Source organism: Anabrus simplex, chromosome 13 (genome assembly GCF_040414725.1).
Source record: "Anabrus simplex isolate iqAnaSimp1 chromosome 13, ASM4041472v1, whole genome shotgun sequence".
NCBI lineage: Eukaryota > Metazoa > Arthropoda > Insecta > Orthoptera > Tettigoniidae > Anabrus > Anabrus simplex.
Window position 1 is genome coordinate 95,393,990 of NC_090277.1, and position 18,449 is coordinate 95,412,438.

Sequence of the window (18,449 nt, forward strand, 5' to 3'; positions counted from 1 at the left end):
AAAATGAGACAGTCTCTCATAGTGCATTGACACTGCCGGTGGCTCCAAGTAGCCTGCACAGTGGCCTCCAGAGTATGCACTAGCCATGAGTCTTGGTAGGTGTGCTATTTACCAACTGATGAGCTCAACTTAACACAATGGGGCAAAACGCTGGCAACCAGGAAGCTGGAAAATTTATGGTGTCCAATAACGGACCAATTATATTGGTATTATAAATTTACTCATTTAGAACAAATATTTCAGGTTTCCTATGGGAATCAACATCTTTATTACCAGATTAGTTGCTGCAAAGTGGTGTACAGGCCTCTGTATTGTTCACTGAACAAGACCCTTGGTCTGGTTTGGTTAGGCCCATTGAGTGACAAGGCCATTGGTCTGGTTTGTTAGATCCAGTGAGTGACAAAGACCATTGGTCTGGTTTAGTTAGATCTGACGAATGGCAAGACCATTGATCAGCACATGCCGTGACAAATTTCAATAGTCTTATTCGCAGATTTTAATCCTTCTGTATAAGGAAGAATCCTTCTATGGTGCGTCTCTACCGTAAAAGGCATTAAATGGAGCACACCGATGTCAGATCTACTGCACATACAAAATTGAGCAAGGCCGAGCACATGACGTGACAAAACGTGTGTTTTTAGTGACAAACCTTCAAATTTCCAATATTTGTTGCATTTAATTACACCTCATGCCCTATGGATTGAACGACAGTACAATTATTTACGTATAATTCAGCAAAGTTCAGAGGACATTATAAAAATTATAATTTTAATATTTAATAATAATAATAATCCACCACAGAAGACCTGGAGATTGCAGACCTCAGCCCAGAAGACGTACAGGATCAAGTGAAATGGAGAAGATATAGCAATACAGCAGACGCTAAGAAAGAAGAAATAAATACCGGTATTTAATGATATGTAGTAATAATAATAATAACAATAATAATAATATTACCACCGGGCGAGTTGGTCGTGCGGTCAAGGGCACACGGCTATGAGCCTGCATCTGGGAGATAGCGGGTTCGATCCCACTGTCAGTGTCCTGAATATGGTTATCCATGGTTTGCCATTTTCACACCAGGCAAATGCTGGGGCCACGGCCGCTTCCTTCCAACTCCTAGGCCTTCCCTATCCCATCGTCGCCATAAGACCTATCTGTGTCGGTGCGATGTAAAGAAATTAGAAAAAAAAAAAAATTCACTAATATAATTAGAAAAGTAATAGTTAAAATACATTATATACGTTTAGGCCTCCCGACTATTCTCTCTTCATAAATTTCTACTTGACCCTGGATGGTCTAGGTTCAACCGAATTGGACCCTGTCATAGGTTATGATCTTCATTTCCATGTTGACGTTTAACTAATAAGATAGAGTTTGAGGGATGTTCCACCATTCAACACATTGTATAATATATTAAATTATAAGAAGACCAGTTTCGTTCAGTTCTTGTTGAAAATCAAATCAAGTGGAATCTGATAACAATCATCATAATAAAAAATTATGTACCTAAAGGCGATTGCCTGGAAACACATCAATGGGTTGCAAGACATTACCTTGAAATGTAGCGTACACATGGCAAGCAGCACTTGGAACTTAAAAAGTTCTTAGTTCTGGCTTAAACTCTCTTGTGTTCATGGAACACGGAACACTGGAAACACATGCACTGGTTGAAAATACATACAAACATAAACTCTCATAGTGATATGGTTTCTCAGAAACAAGACTATCAAGTCCAAGAACACTCATAAAGAGCCATGGTTTCATATCATTATAAGTGTTCTTGGCGTGTTTGTATATATTTTCAACCAGTGCATGTGTTCCAGTGTTCCGTGTTCCATGAACACAAGACAGTTTAAGCCAGAACTAAGAACTTTTTAAGTTCCAAGTGCTGCTTGCCATGTGTACGCTCCATTTCAAGGTAATGCCTTGCAACCCATTGATGTGTTTCCAGGCAATTGCCTTTAGGTATATAATTTTTTATTAAGATGATTTTTTATCAGATTCCCTTTGATTTGATTTTCAACAAGAACTGATGATGACTCCAAGGGAGTCAAAACCGGCCTTCTTATAATTTAATATATTTTACAATGTGTTGAATGGTGGAACATCCCTCAAACTCTATCTTATTGGACCCTGTCGGCAATGCATCAACCTGCTGCACTAGGTGGAAGTGCGATAACTTATAATGCTATCCGATACCAAGCTGTGCTTTGTTTTAAAAAATATTTCAAGACATTTATAAACATTTCTTCACCAGTTTGCAGTCAATCATGAAATAGGTTACATGCTGCCTTACTTTCCAGTATTCCCATCCAAAATTTTTCAAGTTTTATTTAATAAAAGTTATAGCTTTCTTTTTATGCAGAATTTATTGTCCAGGGAGAGAGTATTTTCTATCAACATCATGCAAACCAAAACAAATTCTTAAGCTGATTTCATCAGTGGTTTTTTAAATATCATGTGATAAGTATTCATCTGCAAAAATAAAGATCTGTGCCATAATAAAGTAACTGTGAAAAATAGGCCTTGTATTAATTAAGACTATATATTTGACATTCTTTATAAGGCCACGCAATAATTTTATTAGATTTATCACTTTACATTATCAAGAAATGGGCAACATCGCAAGGGGTTAGAAAAGGACGAAACGAATTGCAGGTTATGTGAGTGCAAGTGAGAGGCAAATAATGTATCAAACTCTATACTCTCTTTTAAAGTAGAGATGCACTTTAGCGGCAAGCAAGCAAGCAAAAAGGAGGGATTTCTTATCACTGCACCGTCAGGTATTGCTTCACATAATGTAAGTAGGCTTTTTTATTCATGAAATGACCAGTATTTCACCCCAGTGTGGCATCGTGCTAGATGGAATGTCACACCTCCAGGATGCTGGTGACTATTGTGCTGTTGATATTAATTATTTATTTATTTATTCCATATTTATAGGGCATAAGTTAGAGCATTTTATTTATTTATTTATTTATTTTATTGAATAGGAAAACGATCATTACTTTTATCTTTTACTACCTGTACATACCTATAATCCAGAGGATATTCTTAAATTAAACTATTTTCTTTTCTTTAAAAAAAAGTTAGTTAATGTTTGCTTTGCAAATTGATGACTGGCCCTGTGGTGGAGGGTTAGCATGCCTGCCTCTTACCTAGAGGCCCTGGGTTCGATTCCCGGCCAGGTCAGGGATTTTTAACTGGATTTGAGGCATGGTTCGAGGTCCACTGAGCCTACGTGATTAGAATTGAGGAGCTATCTGATGGTGAGATAGCAGCCCCGGTCTAGAAAGCCAAGAATAATGGCTGAGAGGATCCGTTGTGCTGACCACGACACCTCGTGATCTGCAGGCCTTCGGGCTGAGCAGCGGTCGCTTGGTAGGCTACGGCCAGATCTTTATTTTTTAAGATGATAGCCAATTCACGCGGTTATAAATTTTATTAGGTGACCTGTTTCCCTCACTCATGTTCAATCGTAATCTATATTTTGGCTTTGCTGTGTAATCAACAACAATACTAGTACGTAAAGTGTACCAGTGCTCTGCTGATTTTGTCAATTCAAAATCGTCTAGGCTTGGGCCATCCATATTGACCATCATTGGGTGATTGCAGTGTTTGCAGCAATGACTTCAACTAATTTTTAGATAGATTCAGCATAGTACTTCACTCCCATTCATATAAGGCTGTTGAATTTAGAAGTTTTACGGTGATGCATAATCGATTCATAGTTTGTGTTGCAGAGGTTGCCAAACCAGGTGAGTTGGCTGTGCGGTTAGGAGCACGCAGCTGTGAGCTCGCATCCGGGAGATAGTGGGTTCGAATCCCACTGTCGGCAGCCCTGAAGATGGTTTTCCGTGGTCTCCCATTTTTACACCAGGCAAATGGTACGGCTGTACCTTAATTAAGGCCAGGTCACTTCCTTCCCATTCCTAGGTCTCTCCTGTCCCATCATCACCATAAGGCCTATCTGTGTCAGTGCGACGTAAAGCAAATAGCAAACAAAAAAAAAGTTTCTAATACGAATCTCAAAGATAACAGAGGTCTACCAGTTGAGCACTAGGGAGCCCAGGTATCACTAAGAGTTGTACATACTGTAGGTATAGCTATCCGTCTAACCAGGTGAATGCCACGCTGGGACGAAATGCTTATAATTTCACTACTGAAAAGGCCTAAAGACCTTGAATACTTGTACGATATTTGCATTCTCTGACATTAAGTTATGGTTCCCTTCTGGGAATTAAAAAAAAAAAAATTATTATTAAACTAAAGTGAATTTTACGTCATCCTGACACTGACACTTGTTATTACCAATCACTAATAACAGAGCTGGACAGAGCAGAAAAGTCTAGGATCAGTATTCAAAAATTTCACTTGCCACAGGGGGGGGGAAGTGAAATGCCTGAAAACTGAAAAATAGACTGGCAGTGCAAGACTATATTCAACGGAGATTAGATTAAACACAAGGTAGGGTGAGTTTAGTTGCAGTCGGGATACGGGTTGATAGTACTCATATTGAATCATTTACTGGGATCACACAAAATTTCTTATGAGCCAGGCATAAAAAAAATAAAGTTCATTTGCTTACCTCCATAGTGTTAACCAGATGGATCACATCACCTTCAGCCGTCGCGCTGGGTCGGTAGCACAGAACACATCAATGGTATCTCTTGCCTGCTGTAAGAGTGGGAGTGGGGAGGATCAGTGGCTGTCAACTTACAAGTGTGGGTTAACGACCATGGTTCCCCTAACTGGATCTGGTATTGCTTCCTCACCTTTGCTCTCAACCTTCCCTGGTCAGCTTGTTTTCTTCTGACCTAGAGAGTTTTGCGTTTCCACATCCACCGTTGTCCCTTCCTTTTTCCTTGTCCATACCTTCATTCTTTGATTTGTCAGACCTCTTCCTTTTTGCTTCTGTGTAGTGTTAATAGATGATGGTTGCCAGTTGTACTTCTTAAAACATTAATCACCACCACCTTCAGCCATCACCATATCTTCCTTCCTGTTTGCTTGTAATATGCCTATATATCTTTGTTTGAAACTACCAGTGTTCTGCTGATTTTGTCAATTCAAAATCTTCTAGGCTTGGGCCATCCATATTGACCATCATTGGGTGATTGCAGTGTTTGCAGCAATGACTTCAACTTATTTTTAGATAGATTCAGCATAGTACTTCACTCCCATTCATATAAGGCTGTTGAATTTAGAAGTTTTACACTAATACTGAAGAGTTTTCTGTGAAAAGGAAATATATAATTAATAAAAACAACTTTGCCAAGTAGTTCACCTAATTGGCGCAGTAATGGCATTGAAGTCACATGTTGCCCTGTTCCTCTATCCAGACATCCTATGACATGGAGAGCCATGGCAGTAATCCGTGAGTGTCCAGCTCCATGGCTAAATGGTTAGCGTGCTGGCCTTTGATCCCAGGGGTTCCAGGTTTGATTCCCGGCAGGGCCAGGAAATTTAACCATCCTTGGTTAATTTCACCAGCTCAGGGGCTTGGTGTATGTGTTGCTTTCATCATCATTTCATCCTCATCACGACTCACAGGTCACCTACGGGCGTCAAATCGAAATACCTGCACCTGGTGAGCCAAACATGTCCTCGGACACTCCCGGCACTAAAATCCATATGCCATTTCATTTTTACTCCCTGAGTGAGCCATAGGTTGCTCAAGAGGAGGAGTGTGGACTGCTCGCTGCTTGCTGTCTGCTCTTACCTGCTCCCTCACGAGCCCCGAAAAACCACGCCTCATCGATGGTGCTCAGATCATATCCTCAAGTCATCCCAGATATGCCCTTCTGACATCACAGGAAACTTTTAAATAACATATATTACATCCATTTATTCATGTTCAGTAACCAAACCTCTGCTCTATTCGGTAAAATGGCTTCACCCATCGGTAGATACTGTTGAACCAGGAAGTAAAAAAGGACTTAATAAATTTAAAGGAAGCAGGAAAAACCTAACAAGTTAGCCGTACGATTAGGGTCACGTAGCTGTGAGCTTGTATTCAGGAGGTGGTGCATTTGAATCCCACTGTCAGTAGAGCAAAGGTGATTTTTCGTGGTTTCCCATTTTCACACCAGGCAAATTCTGAGACTGTAACTTCGTTAAGACCGTCCCAAGCCTACCCTTTTCCCATCTTTGCGTTGCCTAAAACCTTCAGTGTGTTAGTGCGACATTAAATCACTAACAAAAAAAATGGAAGCGGACAAAAAGAGAACTCCTGAAAGAAATAGGAAAGAGGAAAGTTAAGTTTGTAGGCTACATATTAAGGTATAGCCAGTTTTTTGGAAGAGATAATTGAACGAAGTATCTTGGGAAACAAAGGAAGAGGAAGACCAAGAAAGATTACAGGGATAACTTGTTACAGTGAACTGCAGAGAGGTACACCTTAATTAAGACCGTGGTCACTCCCTTCTCACTCCTAGCCCGTTCCCATCCCATCAGCGCCATACAACCTATGTGTGGAGCGACGTAAAGCAAATTGAAGTCAAATTTAAAAATTAGTTGCAGCAACAAGTTAGTTTTTGTTCATGAAGTAGAGGCATTGCAACGCTGGAAACTTCTACCAAAAAAAAAAAAAAGAGAGAGAGGGAGAGCAAAACTTGCACCGAAACACTCCACCACATTGCAAATATAAAGATAGGAACTTTCCACCTAATCAGTACATTTATTTCTTATAAGGTACTCAAAACATTCTAATGTAACAGTACTGGTTTCGACCCTATTTGTGGATCATCTTCAGCTGCTGAAGAACCTATCGTCTTAATAATATCATACAATACTAAAATATTACCTAATTTGAATGACTAATGCTAAATTACAATGATGTGATGTCCTATCTTTATATTTGTGATTATTAGAATCACCAATATGGATAATGAAGCTAATAGATTATAAAATTATAACACTCCACCACAGAAGCTCGTAACATAATGACAGTTGGAAAAATCAGTCTTCAAAGTAAACCGTCAGCATCGTAAAATCATGCCAATCTGGAGATGAGAAGAGAGAGCGATACTCTGACGGTGGACCTGATTGGTATATTTCATGGTTTTCTCCACACATAGTGCTTTCAAGTGAACATGACCTAACTAGCGTCTTATCAATTTGACACTGATGGTAAGGTCACTATGCAACCTAACCCTGCCACTAACAGTGCTTTCCGGTGAGCCGTACCTCTAATTTTGACACTGACAGTAATAAGTATTTATGCCGTTACTAACAGTGTTTTGTGGCAAACCCAAATTTGACCAGTCGCTGATAGTAACCATCATGGGTTATCAGGAGAGCCCGTGGCCCCCCTTGTGGCATTGATGTTCACAGCAATGTTTGTCCACATTGCAGTTAGTGCACTATTGTATGCGTTTATTTAATTGGCAGCCATGTAAAACCTTCAGTGTGCCAGGGAGGGGACAGTTGAGTGATGAGAGAGTGTGAGGGAAGATGGCGTGATGTCATTGATGCCTTGATTGTTCTAGAAATGTAAACTTCCAGACAACTGTTTTAAAACGATTTACGTGGAGAAGCTTATAGAAAGAATCCTGTGTTGTTGATTTTTCCATCCTTTGGCCCAGACCTCTCTACATTTTCCCGCAAACTTACTTGGCCTGTTGGTGTAATTAATCTTACAGTTAGATGTGATGGTCTCTTAGAAGGCTTGAAAAGAGGTGGATGGATACAGTGGAAAAGAGGTAGAAGCTAACCCATCACTATCAGTAATTTTGTCACTAACACTAAGTTAACCCTCCCTACCACTAATTTTGACAGCACACCAACATATTCTCTCATTTATCCTAACATAATTCTTGTCCAACCCTGGGAAATTCCTTCACAAAATCAGTGAAACCATGTTACACATGTGTCCATTTTAAGAAGAAACCCAGACAGTCGTTCATCATTTCAATGCTAGTTGTAAAGAGGCCCACGTACCTGTACTCAAGACAGATTCTACAACTGTAATTAACTAGATCTTTCATACGCACTCTGGATAATAAATATCCTGCTGTATACCCAAAGGGTGAAAATTACCTGATGCTGTTTACAATGGCGCTCCTAGATTTTGAAGGTGTGCGAAATAGAGATTGATATCTCTGTATTTCCCACATTGTCTGACATCTCCGTTCTCCTTGAAGATGGGCACGCGGTAGCTTCAATGAAACTGTTCTGGCATGAGTGCAAATCTTAGTCAGCCAGACATTTCCTTCTGCACCCAGCATCTTCCATACCTCAGCTAGGATGTCATCAGACCTCTCTAGTTTGCCATGTCAGGTACAAATCCTTGAACAGGAAGCTTTGGAGTTGCTGTGCTCTATGGTAATTCCTCATTGAGCAAGTCTTTGAAGTACTCCCTCCAGCGATTGACAATATCGCTGTCCTGTGTGAGCAGCTTTTAGTTATTGTCATGGAAATATTGGGTGGTGACCGTGTCCCTAGTGTGCTTGTCATGCTTGCATCTTCAGGTCTTTGTATAAGCCTTATACTGCTTCTCCCTTTGACCTTGTACCTCATCCTCAGGTGTGGCTCATTTCCTCTGTTCCTAGACTCCACTTCTTGTCTTTTCTCTGAGTGCCTCTTGGACTTTCTTTCCACTTCCACATCTCTTTAGTGATCTTCAGTCTCCCTTTTGAGACCCCAGATGCTGCCTTGCTTTCTCAGTGCAGTAACTTTAGAAACGTTTCTATATATGGTCTGGGCTGTCATTGTTATTTATCACCAGATTATAGATAATATAAGCCCTGGTGTGATCGATGAACAGGTGGGCTGTTTACAACTCTTTTAGCGTAAATCATTCGATCTGCTTTGGCAAACTGGCTTCAGTATGCAGATGACATAGCTTTAACTCCAGATCAGAAGCTTATGCAGTGTTGTGAGAAATTCACACTTGCAGCATTCCAATTCAAACTTTAATATTTCTGCTTCAGAAGACAGAAAAACATTTTATTTCTAAAAATTATTCTTCTCTTTCAACTTTTCACGTTGTTTCATTGTAATGAATTTCACAGTTGTATGCTTGCTAAGCAAGATTAATGTGACACTTGCTAAATTAATGTACTGAAATTTTGGAAATGTTGTGCTTTGCTTCTGGACCAGATCAGGCTTGCAACATTTTGTAATTCATTCTTTCAGCTATTCTGCCACAAGCACTCGCTGTTCAGATTACAAACATGTTGCATTCCACTTCCAAAGTGTTGTGCCAATTTATGTTGGCCACGAACCTACTACGCTGGTGTAGCAGGGGGAGAGGTGATACTCCCACGTGGTGCGTGCCAGGTGGCGGATAGGGGGTCCTAACCGGCTCGCCGGCGGACTTGAGCGAAATAAAATACCTCTTGCAGACCAAACACACAACCCACTGTGGGTGGCGGACGCAGGCGAAGAATACACCCACGGTATTCCCTGCCTGTCATAAGGGGCGACCATGGGATGATTGTATCAGAACCATGAAACTACTTGTGATTAGTACCACCACGCGGGGAATACCATGGGTCGCCTTTACTTGCGCGTAGTACCACTATAAACGATAAGATATCTATTAGGTTCAACATTTTCTATACTAATTAAGGGTTGATGTTGGGGACCGGTTTCAACATACATAATGTCATCATCAGCCATAAAATGAATCACAAATGTATAAGCAAGGACATAATAATCAAAACTATGTTCATTAAAAATCTATAACTATCCATTCACACCATGTGTTAAGATAAATCGCCATAACAGAAGAGCAACGTTATTGGCGATTTATCTTAACACATGGTGTGAATGGATAGTTATAGATTTTTAATGAACATAGTTTTGATTATTATGACTTTGCTTATATATCTGTGATTCATTTTATAGCTGATGATTATATATGTCGAAACCAGTCATCAAGTTGAATAAAAGGTATTTGTAACATCAACACGTAATTAGTATTGAAAAGGTTGGACCTAATAGATATCTTATCGTTGATCTCAGTTCAATATGGAAACATTAATGAAGTTCAAATCCTTGAATAGTGTCACTATGTTAGGTACCAAATAGGTTTGTGATTAGTAGCAACAGAGTGCATTGTAGGCTTCTACAGTACCTGTGATTAGTACCCAGTATATGAGGAACACCACGGGATAGTGCAGGTCCCTGTAGTTAGTACACGTATGTGATGAATAGCATAGGTTTGCGTTGCCTGTAAATGGTGCCGCAATGTGCGAAACACCATAGGTCTGTATTCCATGTGCGAATTCAATTACCTCTGAGTAGTACCATACTGTGTGGAATGCCGTGAGTCTATGCTACCTTTGATTAGTACCGCAACATGATAAATACTTTCCTAGCGATACGTATCATTATGAGGAGCCGATGACTTGGATTTTGGACCACTTTAGACTAAAAGAATCATCTATTCAGTATTATGCTATAGATGCAGTCCCTTAGTCAGTAATATTATTGTTTCACGTTACTTTCTCTGAATGCGAGACATTGCGGGTTGGATCCACTGATTGTTTTAAATTCATATCCATTCATTCTTCGTTCTCACGTTTTGAATTCTGGTCACTGGAGGATTTCGTACCATTAGGGGCCGATGACCTCGATGTTAGACCCCTTCAAACAACAACAACATCATCAACAACAACAATTTATATTGGAATTTATCCTTTATTTCCATATCTTTTAATTTCCACACTTATAGTTTCTTCTCTCTTAATTCTTTCATTTTCACTATTTTTCCTACTTTCCATTGTACTACCACTACTAGTTTTCCTTAAAAAGGTTTCTTGTGGCAAGTTTCGTACATCTAACAATTGTCTAAAATGTGCTCTTTCCACCAAGAAGTAATCAATTACTCTCTTCCTGTTTCCCCATCCATATCTTGTAATATTTTTCTTCTTTGTGAACCACATATTACCCCCTTGACCCAGGGCTGGACAAAACCCAAACGCACAGTTACCATGGCGATGAAAAGAAATGTGTAGAGGCCTAACATTTTCAAATTGTAACTGCTAAATTCCAGTTCGAGGAAAAACAATATTTACAGAATTCATTTCCATTCTGAAAATAGTCCAAGTATTAAAAAATCAATTCAATGGCATTTTAAAAATCTGGACAATAAAATTCGTTCCTAAGGTGTTTGTTGTTGTTGTTGTTGTTGCTCTCGTGTCTCTAGCTTATCTATATATGGAGAAAAGGTTTAGAAGCGGTTATAAGCATCGGTTACACCTGAACGTTGATTTGAATCAATATGAGCTTTCGATGTATCTCGTGGCTGCTCACGACCATTACATCAACAAGTTAAGCCTTTGCTCTTTGCCAGTCTTAGTGCCAGATTTTCTACGTTATGTTCTTCATGTACTGCACTACTGTGTAATAAGCACTGCTCGGGGTTTAGTACGTTTGTGCCCATTAAATGAAGTGCCTAGTGTAGAGAATATGATTTAAGAGTTAAGATAAAGTGGGAGATCAAACTGGTTAATGTTATAGAGGTAAGCAAATGATTTTCATTTTTTATGTCTGGCGCCTAAGAAATGTTCTGGCCTGTAGAACTGTTTCTGACTTGTCCAGCCCTGCTTAACCCATCTCTTGCACAAAAATCCAACTTCTCTCCCTCTTCATTCCTCTTTCCATATCCAGAAAGTACCAATTTCTTCTTCCATTCCTTTTCTGTCACATCCCACCACATCTATTGAAGTCTCCCATGACAGTCATTTCTACATTTATTTCCCTCTCCCATATTTCCTGGAATTTACCCTTCTCTTCTCTGTATTCAGTAAGGGGTGTGATTAGCTCAGTGGCTTAGCTGCTGGCTTCCTACCCAAATGGCCAAGGTTCGAATCCCAGTCGATCCTGGGTCAAGATTTTCATTTCGAGAATTATGTGGCGTCGGGAAGGGCATCCAGTCTTAAATCCCTGGCAAAAAACAAAATGAGCTCCAGTGGCCCCATAAATAACTGGGATAAGTTAAAGGAAGTTAGAACTGGTTGCAGAAACAGTATTTAGGCAACATTAAAGTGTTTAAATATGGCTGCCTCATTGCAGAGATATTTATCACTTAAACAAACTGAAGCCGATGTTCAACGGGCCATGTTTAGACACTGCCGAGAACACTGTTTAACCTCAATTTTTGGAAGTGAATCAGTATCAGAGGTTATGTACCATGAAACATAATATTATTTGTGGTATGTTGAGACGATTCCGGGAAGAAAGGTTAGTCCGGCAGCCTCCTGTGGGTCATCCGCTGCAAAATTGCAGTAATTAGAAATGTATGGGGAAGCACAGTTTGAAATACAATTTTGCTTTTCAAGAAATAATATAAGGGACTTCTTTCTTGAGCCTGACACAATGGACAGTCAACTTTCAGCTTAACTACAGTTTTTACCAACCAATATATTTTATTTTCATAGAACCCCTTCAGCGTGCTGTGTAGGTTAGTGTTGAACTAGTCTTCATCATCGTTGTCTGTCCAGAAATGCCTTCTCTCTCATTACTGACTCCCAGTTCCCTCCCTTTCTCTCCACATACTCTCTCAGCTGTGTAGCCATCTCTTCCTTGGTCTTAACGCTGGTCCTCTTCCTTCAGCCGTTCTTTCTAGGCATGCATGTGGTGTTCTTGTGGCAGGCATTAGTTCTACATGCCCATACAGATGTTAGTCTCGAAGTCCTTAGCTTCTCTTTTATAGAGTCCTCTTCTAGTTCCATTCTGATGTCATCGTTCCTTACTTGGTCCTTGCGTGTTTTTTGGATGGTAGTTTGTAGATAGGTTTAGCTGTTAGGCCCCTTTAAACAACAAGCATCATCATCTTCAGTTTGTAGAAACTTCATTATATTATATTTTGGGATAATTTTCCTGGAATTACAGTCTAAGTCACATTGACTACATCCATAACAAAATAACTTGTCCCGATCGTCAGAGGGCTGTCGCATACATGAACCTGCAGGGATTCAATAATATTTACTGCCAAGTAATCACACATAATATTGACAGTACAAAGTGGGTTGTGTGTGGTTTTCTTTTCTGCTTTTCTTTGTGGATAATCATAGCGCTATTTCAGATAAGTTTTCGGCAACTATGAGATGGAAAAGGTAAGCATTGAGATGGAAGAGCCGTGACCATAATATCATCCCCAGTATTTGCGTGGTTTAAAAATGGAGTAACTGCAGGAAACAGTCTTCGGAGCTGCCGGTGGTGCATTTTGAACTTACGATCTCCAGAATGCAAGCTAAATCTATATGGCCCGTTACACGGTATTGTAGTTTAATCTTCCCTTCGCTGATGCTATTTAGATTACACTCACTGTAACAATGCTATAATCAAAGCTACACTTCCTTGTATGGTGAGTTTTCTTCTGCAGAAATTTCATTCAAACTTAGTCACTATTACCTTTTTACGGCTCATTGTATAAATTGGCAAACTCATATGTTAAAAAAAGAAAATGAAATAATAATGAATCTACAACCTTTCTCCCTGTCAAGTTTTCAAACACTTTCACAACTCTACTACTTTCCCATTCTCTGCAATTTCTAGCCACAGTTGATCTGCATTCATAGTCCTAGAAGAACATTCGGTCAACAGCAAGCATTATTTTAATTAGCAACAACAACATGTTGAAGAACAATATGTTCTTGTGTAGTGTTACGTGAGTCTAGCTTTTTTCTTGGCCTAAGATCTTTGAAGATGTAAAAGCTGTCTTTCAATCGTTAGTTTCAAGTAATAGTTGAACATCTAATTAATTTGTCATTCGAGTCAAGTAATTGGATTTTGGTAAATATTTTTTTGTGTGAAGAAGAGAATTATGTTTTCTTGAAACGTACAATTAATGTGTATTAAACAGCTTTTTGTATAGTATTGGCAATAATGTACATATATTACAGTATTTGATTTTTACGTTGTTTTATATGTACATGTTTCGGGAGCCTTAACTCATTTCATACGGTCAATACGGACCAATTAAGGGCCGATAATGGTCAAGTTTGTCAAATTAGTATTGGCAAGGCAGATCATATTATCTCCGGTTTTTTCAGTGTAGTGAGATTGTCATTACAGAATAAACACATGTAGAAAGAAAACACATAATTGAAGCACGTTGCTCCAACATTTTTGGTTGCAGTCTTTGTCAGTGGTGAATATAATAAGACCAATAGATGCTGTTACGAGGTGGAGGGAGGAGTTATAGGTGAGACTAGATGAATGTAAATGTTTAAAGACTTTAACTATTAAACACTCATTGAAGTGGGTTTGATTGATCTGTATGTGAATAGGGGTAGAAAAGTCTATATTACAGATTTTGCAGGTATTGTGTGTTAGCTGCATATTCATTTGGGTAGAGTCCACCTAGTTTCATCAAACTACAATTGATTTTTTTCACAGTTAGTCTGCAAAAACATTTATCTCAGTCTTCCCACCCTCTTGCACTAACATATGTTGAGGTCTTTGGAATCACGCAGCCTTAATATTAGATATAAGGGCACTCCTCTTTTCCCATTCTCTTGTCTCATCCAACTCTCCCTCCTTTTACCTCACAGTAACGTCTTACTTGGCGACGGTGATAACCACCATTCTTCACTGTTGATACAGTTTTGGACCCATGTTCTTCTTTTATTTGTACTCTGTTCACGTAATAAATTAATGCTCTCCATCTGTTTCCAATCACTTTCTAACCCGAGCATTTTTTGTTTTGATTTGTTTTGTTAATCAAGAGTTCTAAAGTTCATGCTTCTGTTTCAGAATTCATTCCACGATGTGCTGTGCATAAACGTTAATCATGGAGGATAGCGTCGAAAGCCCGGGACAAGCCGCTGTTATTCCTCCTGTTCATAGTGAACCTAGTGAACCTAGTGAATCATTTGGTGTGTCTTGTACAGACAAGTACGAATCAAACTGTGTCGATGACGAGAGTAGGGACAGGGCAGAGGAACCCAATAACCTCTCGAGTGAAGTGAGTAAAGACTCGACTGAATACCAGGAGAGAGCAGAAGATGAGAATCACGGAAGGACAGAGGACGAGTATCATGAAAGAACGGACGGTGTTATTACTCCCGCCGATGAGGACGACAACGAAGGTGACACCGACGAACCAACCATCCCCTCCGAGCAAGGGGAATCAGAAGAGAGAACAAGCGACCAACCTTGTGAATCTCCCAGTGAAGATCCAGCACCCCCAGAGACTGATTATAGGGAATCTGAATCTTCCCCTGTAGTCCCAGAATCTGGGGATGGAGATGTTGATGAGAGCAGTACAAATGTAGAGGATAGGAATCGTCAGGATAATATTTCTGAAGACAGTAGATCAAGTATCGGAAATGTACAAAGTAGCGACCTTACAGAAAATAAAGTGGTGGAGTCTGAAGGCAACAGCAATCTTGAAGAGCCTATGCACTTGTCGCCAGGCGGCGACCAGGGCTCAATGGACGTAGAAGACAGTCAGGGACCTCTAGAACACGTTCAGAAAGAGAACGAGATGGATGTGAATCTGGAGGAGACTGATGTGAACATGGACAAGGAGGAGACTAAAGCCATGGAGGAAGATATCAGCCAGGACGGGTCGACCTCTATGAACTTAGATGAACAATCACGAGATAGAGTGGTGAACGCAACAGAAGAGGAAACGAGGATGAACTTCCAGAGTGATGGTGGCGATGATGACAATGTGATGGATCAAGACATGCAGTTTGTTCACGTGAACTCCAGCAAGGATAAAGACAGGTGTGACACAATGTCCCTCGAGAATGTTTCTCAGAACGGGGACGAGTCCATGGAGGTGTCTGTCATCCAAGATGAAGATCCATTCAGTGGGACAAATGAAAATGAACGTCGTGAAAAACAACCTAATGGTGAAGAAGCAATGGATGTAGAGGAAAATATTGATGTTGAAAACATGTCTCCCACTATTGTCGAAGAAAGGGAGAAGGGAGCCAGCCCAGAGAAAGCTGAACAGAGGAAAGAAGAAGAAGGGGAGGAGGAAAGGTCTGATGAGAAAGAAGCTTCCAATACAGTTGAGGAGACCTTTGCACCAGCTGAAAAGGCTCGTGCTTCTGCAGAAGATACTGTTACTCCAACGGAAGAGTCTGTTATTTCTACAGAAGTCACTCCTGCCCCTGCCGAAGAGTCTCGTGCGTTAGCTGATGAGGCTGCATCTACAACAGAGCTTCCTCCTTCAACAGATGCTAAAGAAACAGAAGACACCATCGCTGCTGTGGATGAAAATTCTGTTGATAAAGAGATGGCTGCTTCTGCTGAGAAGGAAGACTATTCTACTGTAAAGGAGAAAGATTCTGGTGAAAAGGAGGAGGATTCTGCCACTGCTTCTCCTGAGAAGAAGGATTCTGCCACTGTTTCTCCTGAAAAGGAGAAGGATTCTGCCACTGCTTCTCCTGAAAAGGAGAAGGATTCTACCACTGCTTCTCCTGAAAAGGAGAAGGATTCTGCCACTGCTTCTCCTGAGGAGAAGGATTCTGCCACTGCTTCTCCTGAGAAGGAGAAGGATTCTGGAACTGCTTCTCCTGAGGAGAAGGATTCTGTTGAAAAGAGAAATGATTCTGTTGATGTAGAAATGACCGAACCAGAAGCTCCAGAAATGAATTCTTCCACTGTGGCCGATGCTGAAACTAATAAAGAACCTGTCACCGAAGCTACGACTCCTGATGCTGAAGAGAAGAGTGACGAGACCAAGAATGGTGGTGATAATGTAGTTCCCCCATTAATCACAGAAACATCCGTTAACATTATAAGAACTGAGCCAGATGAAGAAATCTGTATCATACCCGACACTGTACCTAGGGTATTATGCAACCAAGATGGTACTGTCAGAATGGATGGCATAATGGATGGTTCTATGAGGGGTTCAAAAGCGATTCATAATATAAACAAGGATTGGCGAGGCAAAACTGAAGTGTTTGGCCGTCGGAAAAGTAAATCAATCGAAGATATTTCAGAACAGATATGGGAGAAGACGGTTGCTGCTGAGGCCCTCAAGGATGGCATCAAGAAGGCTCCACCTAGGCCGCAGAGACAGGCAGCTAAGAAAGCAGAGACGCAGATAAAGGTAGGTGTGACTATGGAAATTTACTGTTTTGTGTTCCTCAATGTGGAATGTGTTAAGATTTTTGTAGGGCAACTAGGTCTTGTGATGTGTACAAGACTGCTGCTTATTGATTTCTGAGGGCTGAGTGACAGCACATTACACTGAAGTTAAGGTGGAAACGCACTACTATCACCTCACGTGAGTTCACACATATCGTGATGCAATCGAACCTATCCAGAAAGATGTGCTGTACCTTTTCCACACTGTACGAAATGTGGAGTGATCACAGTGCAGTCATGTCACGGCTGTTATTGTGGCTGACATTGTGATGTAGAATCTGGTGACAATGCTCCTCACGCGGTGCACAATTTTCTGCTCTAGCACACATCTGGTGATGTAAGGTGTGAATAGAACCAGTTTCTTTCAGCGATATGGAAGAAATATTAACCTTTTCACTGCCGAGTTTTGGTGACCAGGCAAACCGACTCTCTGGGCTGGTTTTTAAATTTTTATATATATATATATTTTTTGAAGGAAGAAGCACTTTTACAGATAAATTTTTACTGATACTGTTAATGTAATGCACATCGTCCCCGTAGCCTCACAGCCCAATACAGGGATTACAGCATATTTTTATGGCCGGATGCCCTCCCTGATGCAAACCTCACTTGAGAAGATAATGAATGTGAAATGATTGATGGTGAATGAAACTGGGTAGGGAAATGGAAGGAATCAGATGTGGCTTATGAATAGGAACTGCCCCCCTATTTGCTTGGGAGTGCAAAAGGGAAATAAAAAAAATTCTCAGGACAGCTGATGGTGGGGTTTGAACCCACTCACCTGCCGAATGCAGAGCTTGGTTCCAGAGCCGTAGCATGTTAAAACACAAGGCCAATCCGCTCATTGATACTATTACTGAAATATAATAAAAAATTCTTGATCCAAGAACTGGTACGGGCGAACCTCCTTTCTGCGGACACCGTCGGTTCGGAGGAAAATTGTCCATTACGAGAGGTGTCCGCTAAAACAAGTTTGTAAAAATAATCGAACCTGAAATATAAGCATACATATCTTTATTTTTATTATTCTAAGTCATTTCTGTGTTAGTATTTCATAGAGAGTTATTATAAGTGATTTTACATCATTAACAAACATATCAGCTTCGTGAAGTAATCCATTGTTACTCATGTTTAACAGACAACTGAAATGATACGTATTTCTGTCTCACTAATTAGCACATGTGCTGTCCTTTCCTTCTCAAGTTGAATACCTGAGCTCGCTCGACCTTATCATCGACAGTCCGAGTTATGAATAGAATGATGCAAGAAGGGAAGAAAATCCCCAGGTGACTTGTGAGTCAGCAGTCTCTGGCAGCATTTCTGGGTAATTGGAATTCTCGGAATAGGCCCATACAACTCTAGGTAGAACTGCATTCCGATGT

General features: G+C 40.3%; 1 protein-coding gene across 1 annotated transcript in view; it reads left to right on the plus strand.

Moving 5' to 3' along the window:
* The first annotated feature begins 15,358 nt into the window (after nucleotides 1-15,358).
* Nucleotides 15,359-18,449, plus strand: part of woc (without children) — a 176,648-nt gene continuing 173,557 nt past the window's right edge. The window contains exon 1 of the mRNA XM_067157257.2: nucleotides 15,359-17,029. Coding sequence (XP_067013358.2) covers nucleotides 15,359-17,029 — 1,671 coding nt within the window. The remainder of the gene's footprint in view (nucleotides 17,030-18,449) is intronic.